Source organism: Pseudonaja textilis, chromosome Z, assembly GCF_049901715.1.
Source record: "Pseudonaja textilis isolate UNSWEBS1 chromosome Z, rPseTex1.2, whole genome shotgun sequence".
Classification (NCBI taxonomy): Eukaryota; Metazoa; Chordata; class Lepidosauria; order Squamata; family Elapidae; genus Pseudonaja; species Pseudonaja textilis.
In genome coordinates this window covers 123,973,002-123,991,581 of record NC_142008.1, presented here as the reverse complement: position 1 = coordinate 123,991,581, position 18,580 = coordinate 123,973,002, and the positions used below count along the sequence as shown (strand labels likewise).

Below are 18,580 nucleotides of genomic sequence, written 5' to 3'. Positions count from 1 at the left end.
AAAAGAAAGAAAGAAGGAAAGGAAAGGAAAGGAGGAAAGAAAGAAAAAAGGAAGGAAGAAAGAAGAAAGAAAGGAAGAGGGAAGAAAGAAAGAACAAAAAGAGAGAAAGAAAAAGATAAAAAAGAAAAGGAAGTAGGGAAGGAAAGAAGGAAGGGAGAAAAAGGAGAAAGGAAGAAAGAAAGAAAGAAAGAAAGAAAAAGAAAGAAAGAAAGAAAGAAAGAAAGAAAGGAAGGAAGGAAGGAAGGAAGAAGGAAAGAAAGAAAGAAGAGAGAGGGGAGGGAGAGAAAGAGAAAGAAAGAAAGATATAAAGAAAGAAAGAAGAAAAAAACAAAAAGAAAGAAAGAAAAAGAAAGATAGAAGGAAAGGAAAGGAGGAAAGAAAGAAAAAAAAGGAAGGAAGGAAGAAGAAAGAAAGGAAGAGGGAGGAAAGAAAGAAAGAACAAAAAGAGAGAGAAAGAAAAAGATAAAAAGAAAAGGAAGTAGGGAAGGAAAGAAGGAAGGAAGAAAAAAGAAGAAAGGAAGGAAGGAAGAAAGAAAGAAAGAAAAGCAGAAGAAGGAAGATGTAAGGGGACATGAATGGAGTAAAAGAAAAAACAAAATAGATAAAAAAGAAAAGGAAGGAAGAAAGAAAGAAAAAGAAAGATAGATCACGTTGGCAGTACACCCTCATAAGAGGATATCTGACACATGTAAAAAAGGAGTAGGCCTCAACCCATCCAGTAGTGCCTTCTATCTTCCATTTTTGGACCTACGCACACTCACCAGAGACTCCTTCCTCCTATGCCTGGGACAGTCTAGCCCCCAAAATGCTCTTCTCCCCTCCACCACATAGCATCCCTTGAACCCCTGCCTTTCCTTTTCCAGGCCTGATGTAGGTCCACTTGGTGGACCATCTCCTCCAAGGATGATCAAGACTGAGGAGAAGCCATCCATTTACCTTGTCCAGCATTCCATTGGGGGCCAGGAGGTGCGTCCGGCCAAGGATGTTGATGTGCAGTGTGTAGCGAAAGTGTGGGATTAAGAGCTGTGGACAAGGAAACAACAAGGCAGGTCAGAGAAGAGATGAAGCGAGTAATGGAGTCCCTGGGAGATATTCTCCTTCTCGCTCTCTACGGACATCCTGAGGCCATTTGGGAGAAGATAAGAGCGGAGGACCTCTATCCTGCACCCCTCCTGAGAATTCCTCAACTTCTAGATGAATCTCTTGAGACGTTTGCAGCAGGTGACAAGTCACAACCGTGACTCATAAAGTCAGGTGTGTCAACTCGTAAATCATTCCTATGCCTGTTTCCGAGTTGTCATAAGAAGGAGGGGTGTGGGTGGGGAAGGCTTGAGGGAGCAGTGCGGCAGGTGAAGGCCAGAATCACGTTCTATGCTTATCTTGTGGAGATTGTAGTCTAGGCTACTTATCTTGTGGAGATTGTAGTCTAGGATCTTCTGTTTGCGAAAATCCTTAATTGGAGAGTGTGATTGATGACACCCAGCCACTGAATGTGTTTTATTGGAGAATCTGATTTATGACACATCCAGGCAGGAAAGGCCTGAGGGAACAGTGTGGCAGATGAAGGCCAGAATCACACTCCACATTTATCTTGTGGAGATTGTAGCCTAGGCTACCGGATCTCCTGTCTGCGAAAATCCTTAATTGGAGAGTGTGATTGATGACACCCAGCCAGTGAATGTGTTTTATTGGAGAATCTTATTTATGACACATCCAGGTGGGAAAGGCCTGAGGGAACAGTGTGGCAGATGAAAGCCAGAATCACATTCCACATTTATCTTGTGGAGATTGTAGCCTAGGCTACCGGATCTTCTGTCTGCGAAAATCCTTCATTGCAAAGTGTGATTGATGACACTCAGCCCGTGAACAGTGTTTTGATTGGAGAATCTGATTTATGACACACCCAGGGGGTGGGTGGGTGGAAACAGGGTCACAGGTGATAGTAAATTACGTGCCTCAGAGTTGGTTTCATACCAGTGAGTGCCAGACATATTGCTCCTAATAAATCTTTTGGATTCCTTCGAAGCTGGGCTGGAGGCTCACGATTTAATTAGGACAATCGTGGGAACCCAGAAGAAGGATTTTCAGGTGGGTGGACGATCCGGTAGCCTAGACTATAATCTCCACAAGATAAGCGTGGAATGTGCCTCTGGCCTTCATTGACATTTGAACCCTCCAGTGGCCGAGATCTTCGTGTCATCTCTGAACATTCAGTGGGATTGAACCCCCACCCCACCTTGTGGCTGGGGGGTCTCTCTGACCTCTGCTTTCCCCTCCCCACACTGACACACCTTGTGGACTGGGTGGCACTTGGGAAGCTGCCGGAGGGTGGCCAGCAGGAAGACCTCCACCAGCAGGTGAGTATGAAGCAGGTGGGCCAGGAGCTCATGGATGTAGAGTGTGCTGTTGCGAACCCAAAACTTGGCCAGCGCCCATTCCCACTCCGAATCCGTGGGGAGGAAAATGGGGCTCCTTGGTCCAGGCTGCTGAGTCAGCTGGAAGGAGAAGAAGCTCGTGAGATGCCTGTTTGTTCGAAGAAACCCCCCCACCCCCTTCTCAATTATTTGTCTGCCTATCTGTCTGTCTGTCTCTGTCTATCTCTATCTATCATCTCTCTGTCTATCTAATCTAGCTATCCAGCTATATCTGTCTGTCCGTCTGTCTCTAATCTATCTAGCTACTTAGTTATATCTATCTGTCTTTCTGTCTATCTATCATCTCTATCATCTATCTATCTGTCTGTCTGTCTGTCTGTCTATCTAATCTAGCTATCCAGCTATATCTGTCTGTCTGTCTGTCTGTCTGTCTCTCTCTCTAATCTATCTATCTATCTATCTATCTATCTATCTATCTATCTATCTATCTATCTATCTATCTACTTAGTTATATCTGTCTGTCCCTCTATCACTAATCTATCTAGTTATCTAGTTACTTAGTTATATCTATCTGTCTTTCTGTCTGTCTATCTATCATCTCTATCATCTATCTAGCTATCTGTCTATCTATCTGTCTGTCTGTCTATCTAATCTAGCTATCCAGCTATATCTGTCTGTCTCTCTCTCTCTCTAATCTATCTATCTATCTATCTATCTATCTATCTATCTATCTATCTATCTATCTATCTATCTTCTACCTATCTACCTACCTATCTATCTATCTATCTATCTATTTATCTATCTATCTAGTCTATCTATCTGTCTTTATGTCTGTCTGTCTGTCTGTCTATCTATCTATCTATCTATCTATCTATCTATCTATCTATCTATCTATCTATCTATCTATCATCTCTATCATTTCTCTCTCCCTCTCTCCTCCCTCCCTCCCTCCCTCCCTCCTTCCTTCCTTCTCTCTCTCTCCTCCCTCCCTCCCTCCCTCCCTCCCTCCCTCCCTCCCTCCCTCTCTCTCTCTCTCTCTCTCTCTCTCTCTCTCTCTCCTATCTCTAAATGACTGGACCCAAATTTTCCCACCAGTTTAAAGATAGCAATAGCAACAGCACTCATATACCACTTCACGGTGCTGTACAAGCCCTCTCTAAGCGGTTCACAGAGTCAGCCTCTCGCTCCCAACAATTTGGGTCCTCGTTTTACCGACCTCGGAAGGATGGACGGAAGGCTGAACCAACCTTGAGCCACTCGGGATCAAACTACTGACAGTGGGTAGAATCAGCCGACCAAATGCCACATTCTAGCCACAGTTCTTGGTGATCGCGAAGTGAATCTCATGTTCGTTAAGTGAATCTAGCTTCCCCAAGGATGTTTTTTGCCAGAAAAAAACAGCAACACACGGCGACTGGCAAAAAAGCCGACATTATGGACGTCCTTCCCTGGACCCCAGGAGCCTCAGGTGGAAACGTGGAGACCTTTTTACCTGAATTGCAACGGGCATCATCTCCCCCCAGGGGTTGAGGTGGAGGAGGCAGAGAGGAGCCGAGACGTATTGCGGGGACCCGTTGAGTGTGGTGGCTGGGATGCCCTCCAGGATCTGGCAGTCGATGAGGAAGATTCGGCCTTCCTAGGAGCCGTAAGCAGAGCGTTGAGATAGTGGGGGGAGGGAGGCGGGAAAGAGGGCACCTGGGAGACCGCACTATGTTTCCCAAATGGAGAGTGTGGATTCCTCCCCAAGGGCCACCACTCTCCTCCTTTCCCCCTTCCCTTTCCCATTCTCATCTTTCCTTCCTTCCTTCCTTCCTTCCTTCCTTCCTTCCTTCCTTCCTTCCTTCCTTCCTTCCTTCCTTCCTTCCTGCCTCCCCTCCTCCCACTTCCTCCCCTCCCATTTCCTTCCTTGTTCTTCCTCCCTCCATTCTCCTTCCTTCCTTCTTCCTTCCCTCCCCATCCTCTCCTTTCCTTCTTTCATCCCACTTTCTCCCCCCTACTGCTTCCTCCCTCCCTCTTCCTCCATCGCCCTTCCTTCCCTCCTTCTTCTGCTCCTCCCCCTGTCTCTTCTTCCCTCGTCCTAGAGAGGGAGGGAGAGCCCTCCCACACACCGTCTGTCCTCCTCCCTTTCTCCCTCCCTCTTTCTCACGTGGTTTTTCCTTCCTCGCTTCCTCCCTCCATTGTCTTCCCTCCCTCCCTCCTTTACTCACGCTTTCTCCCTCCCACCCACTGTCCCTCATTCTCCCTCCCTCCCTCCCTCCCTCTTCCTGCCTCTATGGTTCTTCCTCCCTCCCTCCCTCCCTCTTCCTCCCTCTATGGTTCTTCCTCCGTCCCTCCCTTCCTCCCACTTCTTTCCTCCCTCTTCCTCCCTCTATGGTTCTTCCTCCCTCCCTCTTCCTCCCTCTATGGTTCTTCCTCCCTCCCTCCCTCCCTCCCTCTTCCTCCCTCTATGGTTCTTCCTCCCCCCTCCCTCTTCCTCCCTCTATGGTTCTTCCTCCCCCCCCTCCCTCTTCCTCCCTCTATGGTTCTTCCTCCCTCCCTCCCTCCCTCCCTCTTCCTCCCTCTATGGTTCTTCCTCCCCCTCCCTCTTCCTCCCTCTATGGTTCTTCCTCCCCCCTCCCTCTTCCTCCCTCTATGGTTCTTCCTCCCTCCCTCCCTCCCTCTTCCTCCCTCTATGGTTCTTCCTCCCTCCCTCTTCCTCCCTCCCTCCCTCTTCCTCCCTCTATGGTTCTTCCTCCCTCCCTCCCTCCCTCCCTCTTCCCTCCCTCTATGGTTCTTCCTCCCCCTCCCTCTTCCTCCCTCTATGGTTCTTCCTCCCCCCTCCCTCTTCCTCCCTCTATGGTTCTTCCTCCCTCCCTCCCTCCCTCCCTCTTCCTCCCTCTATGGTTCTTCCTCCCCCCTCCCTCTTCCTCCCTCTATGGTTCTTCCTCCCTCCCTCCCTCCCTCCCTCTATGGTTCTTCCTCCTCCCCTCCCTCTTCCTCCCTCTATGGTTCTTCCTCCCTCCCTCCCTCCCTCTTCCTCCCTCTATGGTTCTTCCTCCCCTCCCTCTTCCTCCCCCCTCCCTCTTCCTCCCTCTATGGTTCTTCCTCCCTCCCTCCCTCCCTCCCTCTTCCTCCCTCTATGGTTCTTCCTCCCCCTCCCTCTTCCTCCCTCTATGGTTCTTCCTCCCTCCCTCCCTCCCTCCCTCTTCCTCCCTCTATGGTTCTTCCTCCCCCCTCCCTCTTCCTCCCTCTATGGTTCTTCCTCCCTCCCTCCCTCCCTCCCTCTTCCTCCCTCTATGGTTCTTCCTCCCCTCCCTCTTCCTCCCTCTATGGTTCTTCCTCCCCCCTCCCTCTTCCTCCCTCTATGGTTCTTCCTCCCTCCCTCCCTCCCTCTTCCTCCCTCTATGGTTCTTCCTCCCTCCCTCTTCCTCCCCCTCCCTCTTCCTCCCTCTATGGTTCTTCCTCCTCCCTCCCTCCCTCCCTCTTCCTCCCTCTATGGTTCTTCCTCCCCCTCCTCTCTTCCTCCCTCTATGGTTCTTCCTCCCCCTCCCTCTTCCTCCCTCTATGGTTCTTCCTCCCTCCCTCCCTCCCTCTTCCTCCCTCTATGGTTCTTCCTCCCCCTCCCTCTTCCTCCCTCTATGGTTCTTCCTCCGTCCCTCCCTTCCTCCCACTTCTTTCCTCCCTCTTCCTCCCTCTATGGTTCTTCCTCCCTCCCTCTTCCTCCCTCTATGGTTCTTCCTCCCTCCCTCCCTCCCTCCCTCTTCCTCCCTCTATGGTTCTTCCTCCCCTCCCTCTTCCTCCCTCTATGGTTCTTCCTCCCCCCTCCCTCTTCCTCCCTCTATGGTTCTTCCTCCCTCCCTCCCTCCCTCCCTCTTCCTCCCTCTATGGTTCTTCCTCCCCCCTCCCTCTTCCTCCCTCTATGGTTCTTCCTCCCCCCTCCCTCTTCCTCCCTCTATGGTTCTTCCTCCCTCCCTCCCTCCCTCTTCCTCCCTCTATGGTTCTTCCTCCCTCCCTCTTCCTCCCTCCCTCCCTCTTCCTCCCTCTATGGTTCTTCCTCCCCCCTCCCTCTTCCTCCCTCTATGGTTCTTCCTCCCTCCCTCTTCCTCCCTCCCTCCCTCTTCCTCCCCTCTATGGTTCTTCCTCCCTCCCTCTTCCTCCCTCTATGGTTCTTCCTCCCTCCCTCTTCCTCCCTCTATGGTTCTTCCTCCCCCTCCCTCTTCCTCCCTCTATGGTTCTTCCTCCCTCCCTCTTCCTCCCTCCCTCCCTCTTCCTCCCTCTATGGTTCTTCCTCCCTCCCTCTTCCTCCCTCTATGGTTCTTCCTCCCTCCCTCTTCCTCCCTCTATGGTTCTTCCTCCCTCCCTCCCTCCCTCCCTCTTCCTCCCTCTATGGTTCTTCCTCCCTCCCTCTTCCTCCCTCTATGGTTCTTCCTCCCTCCCTCCCTCTTCCTTCCTCCATTGTCTTTCATTCCAGTGGTGGGATTTAAATTTTTTTACTACCAGTTCTGTGGGCATGGCAGGGGAAGGATACTGTAAAATCTGTAAAAGTCAGAGGTGGGATTTGCCAGTTCTCTGAACTCCTCAAAATTTCCGCTACTGGTTCTCCAGAACTGGTCAGAACCTGCTGAACGCCACCTCTGCTTCCTTCCTTCCCTCCTTCCCTCCTCTTCCCACTTCAAATCTAAACATTTTGGACTGTTTACAACAAAGGACCCCAATCCACCATCTCTGTGGTGACCAAATTAAATTCAGAGTACTTCGGGACCATACAAGATTCATCCATTGGTTGCTACAGAGGGAAAGACCTCAGTTTGATTTGGGTCTCCCAAAATCAGCCTGGCACCAACTCGGGGGCGTCACCTTGGTCCTTTTCAATGAGGCTGTTTCCCATAGAAAGGGGGTCCAAGGGGGTCACCCAAAGACTCCATTTTGGATTTCCTATCCCAGGAACTCCAAAACATCTCGCTTTCCTCACTGGGTGGTGACATGAAGGCCAAAGTTGGTAAACTTTAAGAAGGTCATCCTCAGCTATGCAAGGTCCCTGGAGGACTTTTAGGTGGGACTTTTCCTTCAGCTCAGCCCACCTCACCGGGTTTCATGGGGGAAAGAGGTGGAGTGAATCTCAGGTGGACTCTCCACGAAGCCTTCAGAAGCTGAAGGAGATGTTGGCTTCCCATCATCTCTTGACCGCCAAAGCTTCTCTGGAACAGCTGTTAGTCGTGCTATGTAGAGTCAGCCTTGCCAAATGAGTGTCTTAGTATGTTCCTAATCTTACCTCCACCTCTTTCTCCAGGGTGGTCTCCAGTCCCAACGATTCGACCACCATCTCTTGGGTCACGGGGAACTTTGCTGGAATCTCTGTGCATCGCTGAATGATCCCGGGGCTCGCCCCGTTGAGATACTGGTAGCCAAAAAATGCATCTTCGTCCCAATGCTTGCTGACATATTCTGGGGAGACAGAAAATGTCCTTGAAAAGAGGCAGGGCTAGTTTTCTGGGACAAGACAGATCTGATGGACTCCCCTCCAGAACAATATCTCTCATTTTCTGTCTCTCCTGTTTAAAAACTAAATTTCAGCGTAAGTCTGTGTTGGGAGTCAGGGTCAGCACCAAGCCAAACTGAGAGCTACAAGGGGGAAGAAGGGACGGAGCTGTCAGAGAGAGAGAGAGAGAGAGAGAGAGAGAGGTGAGGCCTGGGCCTGGGCCTGTTGTGGCCCACCAGCAGCCAGCAGAGCTGGCAGCAGACTCAGACAGTGAGGAGGTTGGGGAGGAACCTGGGCCAGTCCTGGAGTCTGGGGAAGGCTCGGACGAGGGCTCTGCATCAGAGGCAGAGATGGAGCCAGAGCCGTCCAACAGTTACCAGCTGCCTTCGGAGTCAGAGATCAGTGGGGGAAAAGAACAGTGGGAGCCTGTTCCCAGTGTGCGCATGCGCAGAGCTGCCAGGAGAAGGGAACAGTTAAGGAACAAGGGTTGCCTCAAGAGTAAAGCCACGTGTACAATGAAGGCCTGTCCCAGAGAGAATAACGAGGAGTGAAAGGGGAATGGTGTTTGCAGGAGACAATTAGTTAATTAGGGTGAAGATTTGCTCCTGACTTCTTGCCAGGTATTGTCTGCTACAGCATGGCATTTGGACAATATTGGCCTAGGAACTCTCCCAGCCTGATAAAGGTCTGTAGTTGTGCAATCTCTTGAAAGACCGTTTGCCAGGACTTTGCTGGAGAGGAATTCACTTTAAATTAAGTGAAAGGGATTTTGTAAGATTGAGGAGTTCGCTTCATGCTTTTGGGAAGCTGGCCAGAACAAGGCCGTCCCTCACTTGGAGAATCAACAGCTCCTAAGTCTGGAGGTGGCTGATGAGGAAGAGGAGAAACAGCTGGGTCCAGTGCCTGACGTGCAGAAGGCAGAGGAGAGGCGAGCAGTGGAAATCTAGGCCAGTCCTTGGGATGGAAAAGCCACCACTGCAAAGCCCCGGCCTAGCTCTGGCGATAAAAACAGGGGGCCGAGACGAATAAGTATGGCAGACTACTGCCGGTCGATAGTCTGCTCTTCTGAATCCTGTCTGGAAATGATAAGAATTTTCAAAGTCTTCCTTCCTTGGAAAGCCAGGTTATCAAAGAAGCAGCCCAGCTTTTACGATTCTAAGTTTTTAGTCCACATGAGAAAGGAAATCTACAGGCCGTTCCAATGTTGATGTTCAACGTTGAAGGTTCTGTAGTCCTCACTCTACCGCAGGGTTTCCCAACCATGGGCTTTTAAGATGGGTGGATTTCACCTCCCAGAATTCCCTAGAGAGTATGCTTTTAAGCTGTGTGGACTTCAATTCCCAGAATCCCTCAGCCAAGCATGGGGAATTGAAACCAGCACACCTTAAAGAGGTCAAATTTTGAAAAAAAAAGTTATTTTAGAGCAGTGGTGGCTAACCTTTTTGGGCTCCTGTGCCAAAAATTGTGCATGCTAGTGCTCGCATGCCAGCACCAGAAGGCAATGCATGCCCCCCATTCCCGCTCCTCATGCGCATGCAATCCGCCCCCTCCATGCCACCGTCTTACCTGCACTGCACCTCCCAGCTGATTTTTGGCCCATTTGAAGCCTTTTTTGGTCTCCCAGAGGCTTGAGGAAAGCTCTGCAGCCTCTGCAGGCCAAAAAATGCAGAAAGAAAGTGACAAAACGGGCCTATTTTTCGGCCTGCAAAATCAGCTGTGAGGCGTGTGCATGAGCAGTGAGGTAAGTTTGCCTGTGGCTCGCGTACCAGCACAAATGGCTCTGAATGCCACCTGTGGCACATGTGCCCTAGGTTCGCCATCACAGTTTTAGAGTATATAAATCCTTTCTGGGTTTGGATTTGGGGAAGTGAAGATGGTTGAATGGATGAGAGGGTTTCACTTTCCTACATAACGGGTACAAAAAATGACTGGGGAATTCTGGGAATTGAAGTCCACCCATCTTAAAATGGCCAAGGTGGAGAAACATCATTCCATAGGTGGTCCTCAATGTACGACCACCAATGAGCCCCAAATTTATGTGGCAAAGCGAGACATTTCTTAAGTGAATTTTGTCCCGTTTTACGACCTTTGTTTGCCATGCATATTAAGTGACTCATGGTGGTTGTTAAGACTGACCTGAGGTTGGGGTCCGATAAAACCAAAAAGCCCTTCGGATGTCAGCCAATTTTTTCCAGGATCCCTTGAGGTTCAGCAACCCTTTCAGCTTCAACTCGATTTCCCTGGCATTGAAAAAGGGAAGATAAGGTTAAGAGAAGACAATGAGAACATAGAATAATAGGGTCTAATCCAGTGATGGATAACATTTTTGGGCTTCTGTGCCGAAAATTGAGTGTACGCTCGCGCTTGCTCACATGCCAACACCCAGAAGGCAATGCGTGCAGCCCCCCCATGTCCCCTGCGCATGCGTGCACAATCCCCCCCCCATTGGCCCCTTACCTGCACTCTGCACGTGTGCACCTCCCAGCTGATTTTTGGGGCTTTTTTGGCCTCCCAGAGGCTTGAGGGAAGTCTCTGCAGCCTTTGGAGAACTGAAAAACGGGCCTGTTTAGTAACTTCCGGTATTTCCAGAAATATAGGAAGTGATGAAGTGGGAGGCGCGTGCATGTGCAGTGAGGTAAGTTTGCCTAGGGCTAGCATACCCGCATCTGTGGCATGTGTGCCATAGGTTCACCATCATGGGTCTCATCTATATATATAAAAGTGAAATACCCCTCATGCATCATCACAAAATCTCCAGCACTGTCCAGTCTACAAACTTGACATTTGACACCTATGTTCCTCTTGGCTTCTAGGGGCTCATTAAGAAAGGATTTTTTGAAATGCCCATCAAAGCATTTAGAATGTTTCCTATATTGTCATTATTATTATTATTATTATTATTATTATTATTATTATTATTATTATTATTATTATTATTATTATTATTTCTGTTGTTGTTGTTGTTGTTATGTTCTGATACTAAGGAATTCTACCCTCCACCTGAAAAGAAATATCTTCCAAAGGCAAAACACAAGCAGAGGAGAGGAGTTTCAGTCTCAGTCTCAGTTTCAGTTTCAGTTTCAGTTTCAGAGCACCAAGCAGCTTTAATCCAGAACAGTTGAACTAAGCCACGCCCAGGCTCCATGCTGTCTCCTGCTTGCTCACACAGCAAATGCTGTTTCAGTTCTCAAACAGCCCTCAACTCTCTCACAGGATGCTAGCCAGATGAATACCAATGGATGCTGGTAGGCAGAGGCAGAATTTCCTCCCCTTATTTTCCTCCCCCAAAAGTAAGCCCGCTCCACATAGTTTTGTAGCGAAGCACGGGTATCAAGCTAGTAATCGATGAAGGACTTGAAACAAAGATGGAGCTTTGAAGTTATTTATGTCGATGGCACCAAGATTACTTTGCAGTAATCTTGGAAGGACATAGTGATTCGCATAATGGATGAAAGGCTGCAAAAGTTGATGTAATTAGCAGAGATAGCTAAATCGACTGCTTTGATTAAAAAAAAAAGAAGACAATTTGGTTTCTCCTTGGAAACCACTTCTGGACTTTGTGCTCAAGGTGGGAGAAACTTTGATTCTCATTGCTTCAATTCAAGAAAAGAAGACAATAAATTTGTTTCTCCTTGGAAACCACTTCTGGACTTAGTGCTCGAGGTAGGGGAATCTTTTATTTTCATTGCTCTGATTAAAGAAAAGACAATAAATTTGTTTCTCCTTGGAAACCACTCCTGGACTTTGTGCTCGAGGTGGGAGAAACTTTGATTCTCATTGCTTCAATTCAAGAAAAGAAGACAATAAATTTGTTTCTCCTTGGAAACCACTCCTGGACTTTGTGCTCGAGGTAGGAGAAACTTTGATTCTCATTGCTTCAATTCAAGAAAAGAAGACAATAAATTTGGTTTCTACTTGGAAACCACTTCTGGACTTTGTGCTCGAGGTGGAAAAAATGAAACTTTGATTTTGGGTTCTGCTGATTGGACAAGTTTGTTGTGATAAAAATGGCTAGCATATATAATTATATAGAATAATAAAAGTTGAGGTTTCATTATTCTACTTTATTCTACCTTATTCTACTGCACCAAAGAGTCAGAAGTCAATGCTTTTCCCCCCTTTTCCCCTACATTTTCTCCTCTCCCCCTTTCCCTCCCCTATCATACCTATATTTTCATTTTTTTCTTCATATTTTTATATTTTATGTTTTGATCAAGTAATACAAATTTCTAACCGGCTAATAGAACATAGAATTACAGGGTTGGAAGCGACCTCAGAGGTCACCTAGTCCAGCCCCCTCTGTAGCAATTTTATGGCAACTTGTGAAAAAAACCGGTTCAACGGCAAATAGAATGGGATTATTTTTCTGGCAATAACGAAGAAACTCTCGGATTCTCCTCCTGATGTGTTTCCAATTGTACATACGCAGTTTTCAGGAGGACTCGGAAAGAGCAGGATTTTATGCTGGAATATTGATCACTCAGGTGCAAATGGTCCACCGAATCGGCGTCTAAACATTTGGGCCATCCAGGTTGATAATCTTTATATCTGTAGCCCAAAAAAAGAGGGGGGGCACCAGAAAGGATTGCGGGTTAATGTCAACTCATAAAACATTCCTATGCCTGGTTTAGTAATTGCCATAAAAAAGGGAGAAAGCGAAAGTACATTCCAACTCTTATCTTTAAAAGATTGTAACTAAACTACCCCAGTTTTTGCCCAGGAATATATTGAATTGGAGAACGTAAATGATGACACTCAGCCAGGGGTGGGATTCTACCAGTTCACACCTATTTGCTAGAACTGGTTTTTAACATTCTAAGCAGTTCGGAGAACCGGTTGTTAGAAGAAATTACTGGGCTAATCCTGTAAGGAAGGCTGGAAGGAAACATTCTGGTGTTGCTTACAGAAACTGCCTCTCTGTTAAAGGTATTCTTGGCAGGACTAGACTTCCTGTCTCAGGAACTTCTCTGGAGTTCTTTTCCTTCCTTTGCTGTTATTTTGCTTGTGTGGAGGGACCATTCAAAGTTACAATGGCACTGAAAAAAGTGACATGACCATTTTTCACACTTATGACTGTTGCAGCATCCCCACAGTCATGAGAGGCCAGGCGAGGAGATGCGTGCCTCGATGTGAGTGATATTGAGCTGGCCACACCCACCAAGCCACGCCCACCAACTAAGCCACGCCCACAGAACCATTTTTAAAAAATTTCAATCCCACCCCTGCACTCAGCCCATGAACGTACTCAATTGGAGAATCTGGTTTATGAAACACCCAGTGATTTTCTGCAAAAAAGGTAAATTGTGGTCACCTGGGATGTTGCAAACAATCCTAAATGCAAGCTGATTAGCTGGAAGGCAGTCATGTGACCATGGAGGGGAGAATTCTGGCTAGGGAATTCTGGGAGTTGAAGTCCGCAGCTCTTCAAGTCGCTGAGATTGAGAAAAACCGCTTGCATTTTTAAAATTACTCCTTCATGTTTATTTATAAGGCAGGTAAACTCCCCCCCAGGGAAAACACACCTGTTGGGCTTCACGCTGCTTCTGCAGAAAGCTTGGACTCCAATCCCCATCATCCTTAGCCAGAAACCCCTTTGGGGGGATTGGAAGAGGCAGAAGTAACTAACGAGGGAGTTTTTGCAAACTGGGCAAATTTCTAGCTGTGTTTGAGACTCGTCTGCAAAAATTGGATTTCTTGGATAATTTTTACAGAGGGGGGAAAAAAATCAGGAGTTTAAAAATATTCCCAGGGTGCCTGCAATAATTGTTTGTGTCTGAATGCAGGAAGAAATGTTTTACATTTATGTGTGAAGATTCACATCCTTGTCCATATTTACACCTGGGCCTTAGCATTTCAGATTGGCTGACTCACCTGTAGGTTTCCTGTTTTGCTAGCAGTTCGTACCTGCGATGTTCTGAAAGCAATGGATCGTTTGCATCCAGGCGAGCGATTTTAGCTGCGAAAAGAGAGTGGGGGGAGAATTAGAATTATTTGTAATTCAGTTGCTTGGTTGTCCTTCCTTCTTCCACTTCGAGTGTTTCTTTCGCATTAAAGGAATAATTTGGGACTCTAAAATATAGGCAGTGCTTCATTTAGGGACTGTTTCATTTGTTTAGTGACCATTTGAAGTTTACAATGGCCCTGAAAATGTGACAGGGCTATTTTTTTCACACTTACGACCGTTGCAATATTCCTGGAGGGAGGGGTGTCACAGGATCAAATGCGTGGCAACTGACTCATACTTATGACGGTTTCAGTCTCCCAGGGTCATCTGATCCCCTTTTGCGACCTTCTTACATCTTAAATGAAGACAGATTCACTTAACAACCTTGTTACTAACTTAGCAACTGCAGTGATTCACTTAACAATGGTGCAAGGAAGGTCGTAAAATGGAGCAAAGCTCACTTAGCCAACGGTTCACTTAACCACATAAATTTGGGGCTCTGTTGTGGTCATAAATCAAGGATTACCTGTAATTGGAACCCAGATTTGGGGTAGTTGCACACCTCTTAAAACTTCCCCAATCGTTTTACGCTTTTGTATAGCTTCTTCATCATCTTCTTTTATCATCTTCATCGTCTTCTTTTAACGACCCCATAATCCCCTTGTAGGGTGGAGTCTGGGCAACTGAATGGAGCTGAGTGTTTTACTGGCCGGATGCCCTTCCCTGTTGCCAGCGTGGAGTTTTGTTCGGCAAATATATTCTCATTGTGCCCAGAGAGAAATATCTGCCTCTACCTAGGATCGAACTCACAGCCTCCTGATTGTGAGACAAGAGTTCCACCTCTAGGCCCCCACAACTCTCCATTTGAATAGCTGCCACTGAAGGCAGGAATTCCACCGGAAAAGCTTTCTGGCTTTCTCAGAAAAAGCTTTTGAGTCAATGGGCTGTCATATTTCTTAGGTTAAATTCATTTTATTTAAAATTGGGTTGGGATCTGACAGCTGTCGGGAGTTCCAACAATGAAACCAGTGGGTGGGTGGATAAATTGAATAAATCAAGTAATAAATTTGTCCCACAGAGAGACAAAATTATATCTGTAGATTCCTGCCTGTTGAGTTGCAGGAGCCGGAGGCAATACAAGGATACTTAAGCAAACTTAAATTTTTCTAGGTCAGCACAAACTCCAGAAGTTCCAGTTTTTACACTTCCTAATAAATCATCCCTGAATTTTGTAACTATTTTTACCTACTAGGAAAGTGTGTCAAACAGAATGTGGCAATAGTGTAAAGCGGCTGAACTATGGCTGGACTGTTCATTATAAAGCTCTGTTTTTTAAAAACTTGGCAACTTGAAACTGTGTGGACTTCAACTCCCAGAATTCTCCAGTCAGCAAGCTGAACTCTGGGAGTTGAAGTTTACCAGCCAAGATTGAGAAAAACTGATCTATTGAGTCATATTCAGTTCCTTGTTGAATATTGACTGAAGGTTTTGTAGACCTCACTCTATTGTGATATTTCTCAAGCTTGGCAAAAAAATGGAAGTCCACCCATCTTCAAGCTGGACTTCTTCTGAACTTCCATCTTCAGTTCTGAGAATTGAAGTCCACCAATCCTCAAGCTAAAGTTAGTTTTGGGAATTGAAGTTCACCTATCTTCAGTTCTAGGAGCTGAAGACTGCCCATCTTCAAGGTGAAGTCCTCTCATCTTCAATTATGGGAACTGAAATCCACCTTCTTCAAGGTGAAGTCCACCCATCTTCAAGCTAAACTTCTTCTGAACTTCCATCTTCAGTTCTGAGAATTGAAGTCCACCAATCCTCAAGCTAATGTTAGTTTTGGGAATTGAAGTTCACCCATCTTCAGTTCTAGGAGCTGAGGACCATCCATCTCCAAGGTGAAGTCCTTTCATTTTCAGTTGTGGAAATTGAAGTTCATCCATCATCAAGTTGAAGTCCATTCATCTTCAGATCTGGGAATTAAAGTCCACCAAACTTCAACCTAAAGTCCATTCATCCAATTCTGGGAATTGAAGTCCACCATCTTCAGTTCTAGCAGCTGAAGACTACCCATCTTCAAGGTGAAGTCTTCTTATCTTCAATTATGGGAACTGAAATCCACCTTCTTCAAGGTGAAGTCCACCCATCTTCAAGCTAAACTTCTTCTGAACTTCCATCTTCAGTTCTGAGAATTGAAGTCCACCAATCTTCAAGCTAAAGTTAGTTTTGGGAATTGCAGTTCACCCATCTTCAGTTCTAGGAGCTGAAGACTACCCATCTTCAAGGTGAAGTCCTCTCATCTTCAATTATGGGAACTGGAATCCACCATCTTCAAGGTGAAGTCCACCCATCTTCAAGCTAAAGTCCATTCATCCAATTCTGGGAATTGAAGTCCACCACCTTCGGTTCTAGCAGCTGAAGACTACCCATCTTCAAGGTGAAGTCTTCTTATCTTCAATTATGGGTGTTGAAGTCTATACCCATCCTCATGCTGAAGTCCACTCATCTACAACTGTGGGAACTGAAGTCCACCAATCTTCAAGCTAAAGTCCATTCATCTAATTCTGGGAATTGAAGTCCGCCCTCTTCGAGGTGAAATCCATCCATCTTCAGTGCTAGGAACCACAAACTATCCATCTTCAAGAAGAAGTCCACTCATCTTCAGTTCTGGCAATTGAAGTCTGCCCATCTTCCAGGTGAAGTCCATCCATCTTGAATTCTGGGTGTTGAAGTCTACCCATCCTCATACTGAAGTCCAACTCATCTTCAAGGAGAAGTCCACTCATCTTCAGTTCTGGAAACTGACGTTCACCCATCTTCAAGGTAATGTCCACTTATCTTCAGTTGTGGGAATTGGAGTCTTCAAGCTGACATCTACTCATCTCCAGTTCTAGGAGTTGACGTCCAGCAATCTTCAAGCTAAAGCCCATTCATCCAATTCTGGGAATTGAACTCCGCCCTCTTCGAGGTGAAGTCCATTCATCTTCAGTTCTGGGAGTTGAAGTCCAGCAATCTTGAAGTTAAAGTCCACCCATGTTCCGTTCTGGGAATGAAATCTACCCATCTTTAACTTGCCAAACTCAAGAAATAATGTTCAAGGGCTTCCCTTCCAGAAGCTTCATAGAAGGTGGGAAGATCTCACCTGTCCCTTCTCGGAGCTCAAAGGTGGGGTACCCCAGGATCCATTGATAGCAAGGGAAACGATGGGTCTGCCCCTCAGGGGTCTCCACTTCAATGAAGCTGCAGTTCCAGTTGGTGGGAGGGAAGAACCCGTAGGGCTCCTTATGAAGACGCACCAACAGGATGTCCCCCAGCTCCATCTGGGTTTCCACCACAAATTCCTCCACCTGCAAAGCCAAACAGGAAAGCTTAAGTGCACCTGGACTACAATTCCCACCCATTCCTAGCAATTATTAAGAGTGGAGATGGAGAGAGTTGGGAAGGCAAGGAAGGGAGGATCAGAAAGAAACTCTGAAAGAAAGGAAGAAAGAAAGAAAGAAAGAAAGAAAGAAAGAAAGAAAGAAAGAAAGAAAGAAAGAAAGAAAGAAAGAAAGAAAGAAACTCGAAAAGAAAGAATGAAAGAAAGAAACTCTGAAAGAAAGAAACTCTGAAAGAAAGAAAGAAACTCTGAAAGAAAGAAAGAAAGAAAGAAACTCGAAAGAAAGAATGAAAGAAAGAAAGAAACTCTGAAAGAAAAGAAAGAAACTCGAAAGAAAGAAAAGAAAAAGAAAGAAACTCGAAAGAAAGAAAGAAAAAGAAAGAAACTCAAAAGAAAGAAAGAAAGAAACTCTGAAAGAAAGAAAGAAAGAAAAAGAAAGAAACTCTGAAAGAAAGAAAGAAACTCGAAAGAAAGAAAGAAAGAAAGAAACTCTGAAAGAAACTCTGAAAGAAAGAAAGAAAGAAAGAAAGAAAGAAAGAAACTCTGAAAGAAAGAAAGAAACTCGAAAGAAAGAAAGAAAGAAACTCTGAAAGAAACTCTGAAAGAAAGAAAGAAAGAAAGAAAGAAAGAAAGAAAGAAACTCTGAAAGAAAGAAAGAAACTCAAAAGAAAGAAAGAAAGAAACTCTGAAAGAAAGAAAGAAAGAAAGAAAAAAGAAAGAAACTCTGAAAGAAAGAAAGAAACTCAAAGAAAGAAAGAAAGAAACTCTGAAAGAAACTCTGAAAGAAAGAAAGAAAGAAAAAGAAAGAAACTCTGAAAGAAAGAAAGAAACTCGAAAGAAAGAAAGAAAGAAAGAAAGAAACTCTGAAAGAAACTCTGAAAGAAAGAAAGAAAGAAAGAAAGAAAGAAAGAAACTCTGAAAGAAAGAAACTTGAAAGAAAGAAACTCGAAAGAAAGAAAGAAACTCTGAAAGAAAGAAAGAAAGAAACTCTGAAAGAAAGAAAGAAACTTGAAAGAAAGAAAGAAACTCTGAAAGAAAGACAGAAAGAAAGAAACTCTGAAAGAAAGAAAGAAAGAAAGAGAGAGAGAGAGAAAGAAAGAAAGAAAGAAAGAAAGTGCAGAGAAGAGCAACTAGAGGATTAAAGGTCTGGAGACTAAAACATACAGAGAACAGATACAGCAGAGGTGGGATTCAGCCAGCTTGGACCAGTTCCGGAGAACCAGTAGTGGAAATTTTGAGTAGTTCAGAGAACCAGCAAACACCACCTCTGACTGGCCCCACCAATCCCATCTCTTCTCTGCCTCCCCTTGAGTCCCAGCTGATTGGCTGGGTCTCCTTTTGTTGCCCTGCAGAGGAGAACGGAGCTGGAAAGCAGGTTAGTGGGGTGGGGAGGGAAGGGGGATTTTTTGCAGTAACCTTCCCCTGCCACG

At 46.0% G+C, this 18,580-nt stretch overlaps 1 protein-coding gene across 1 annotated transcript in view; it reads right to left on the bottom strand.

Annotated features, from left to right (window-relative positions):
• Window positions 1–18,580, bottom strand: part of LOC113451314 (polyunsaturated fatty acid lipoxygenase ALOX15B-like) — a 42,009-nt gene that overhangs the window by 9,057 nt on the left and 14,372 nt on the right. The window contains exons 5-12 of the mRNA XM_087917289.1: window positions 16,914–17,118; window positions 13,705–13,789; window positions 12,259–12,381; window positions 9,970–10,073; window positions 7,627–7,799; window positions 3,868–4,011; window positions 2,292–2,495; window positions 937–1,023 (exon numbers count right to left, since the gene is read on the bottom strand). Of these exons, the coding sequence (XP_087773415.1) occupies window positions 937–1,023; window positions 2,292–2,495; window positions 3,868–4,011; window positions 7,627–7,799; window positions 9,970–10,073; window positions 12,259–12,381; window positions 13,705–13,789; window positions 16,914–17,118 (1,125 nt within the window). The remainder of the gene's footprint in view (window positions 1–936; window positions 1,024–2,291; window positions 2,496–3,867; window positions 4,012–7,626; window positions 7,800–9,969; window positions 10,074–12,258; window positions 12,382–13,704; window positions 13,790–16,913; window positions 17,119–18,580) is intronic.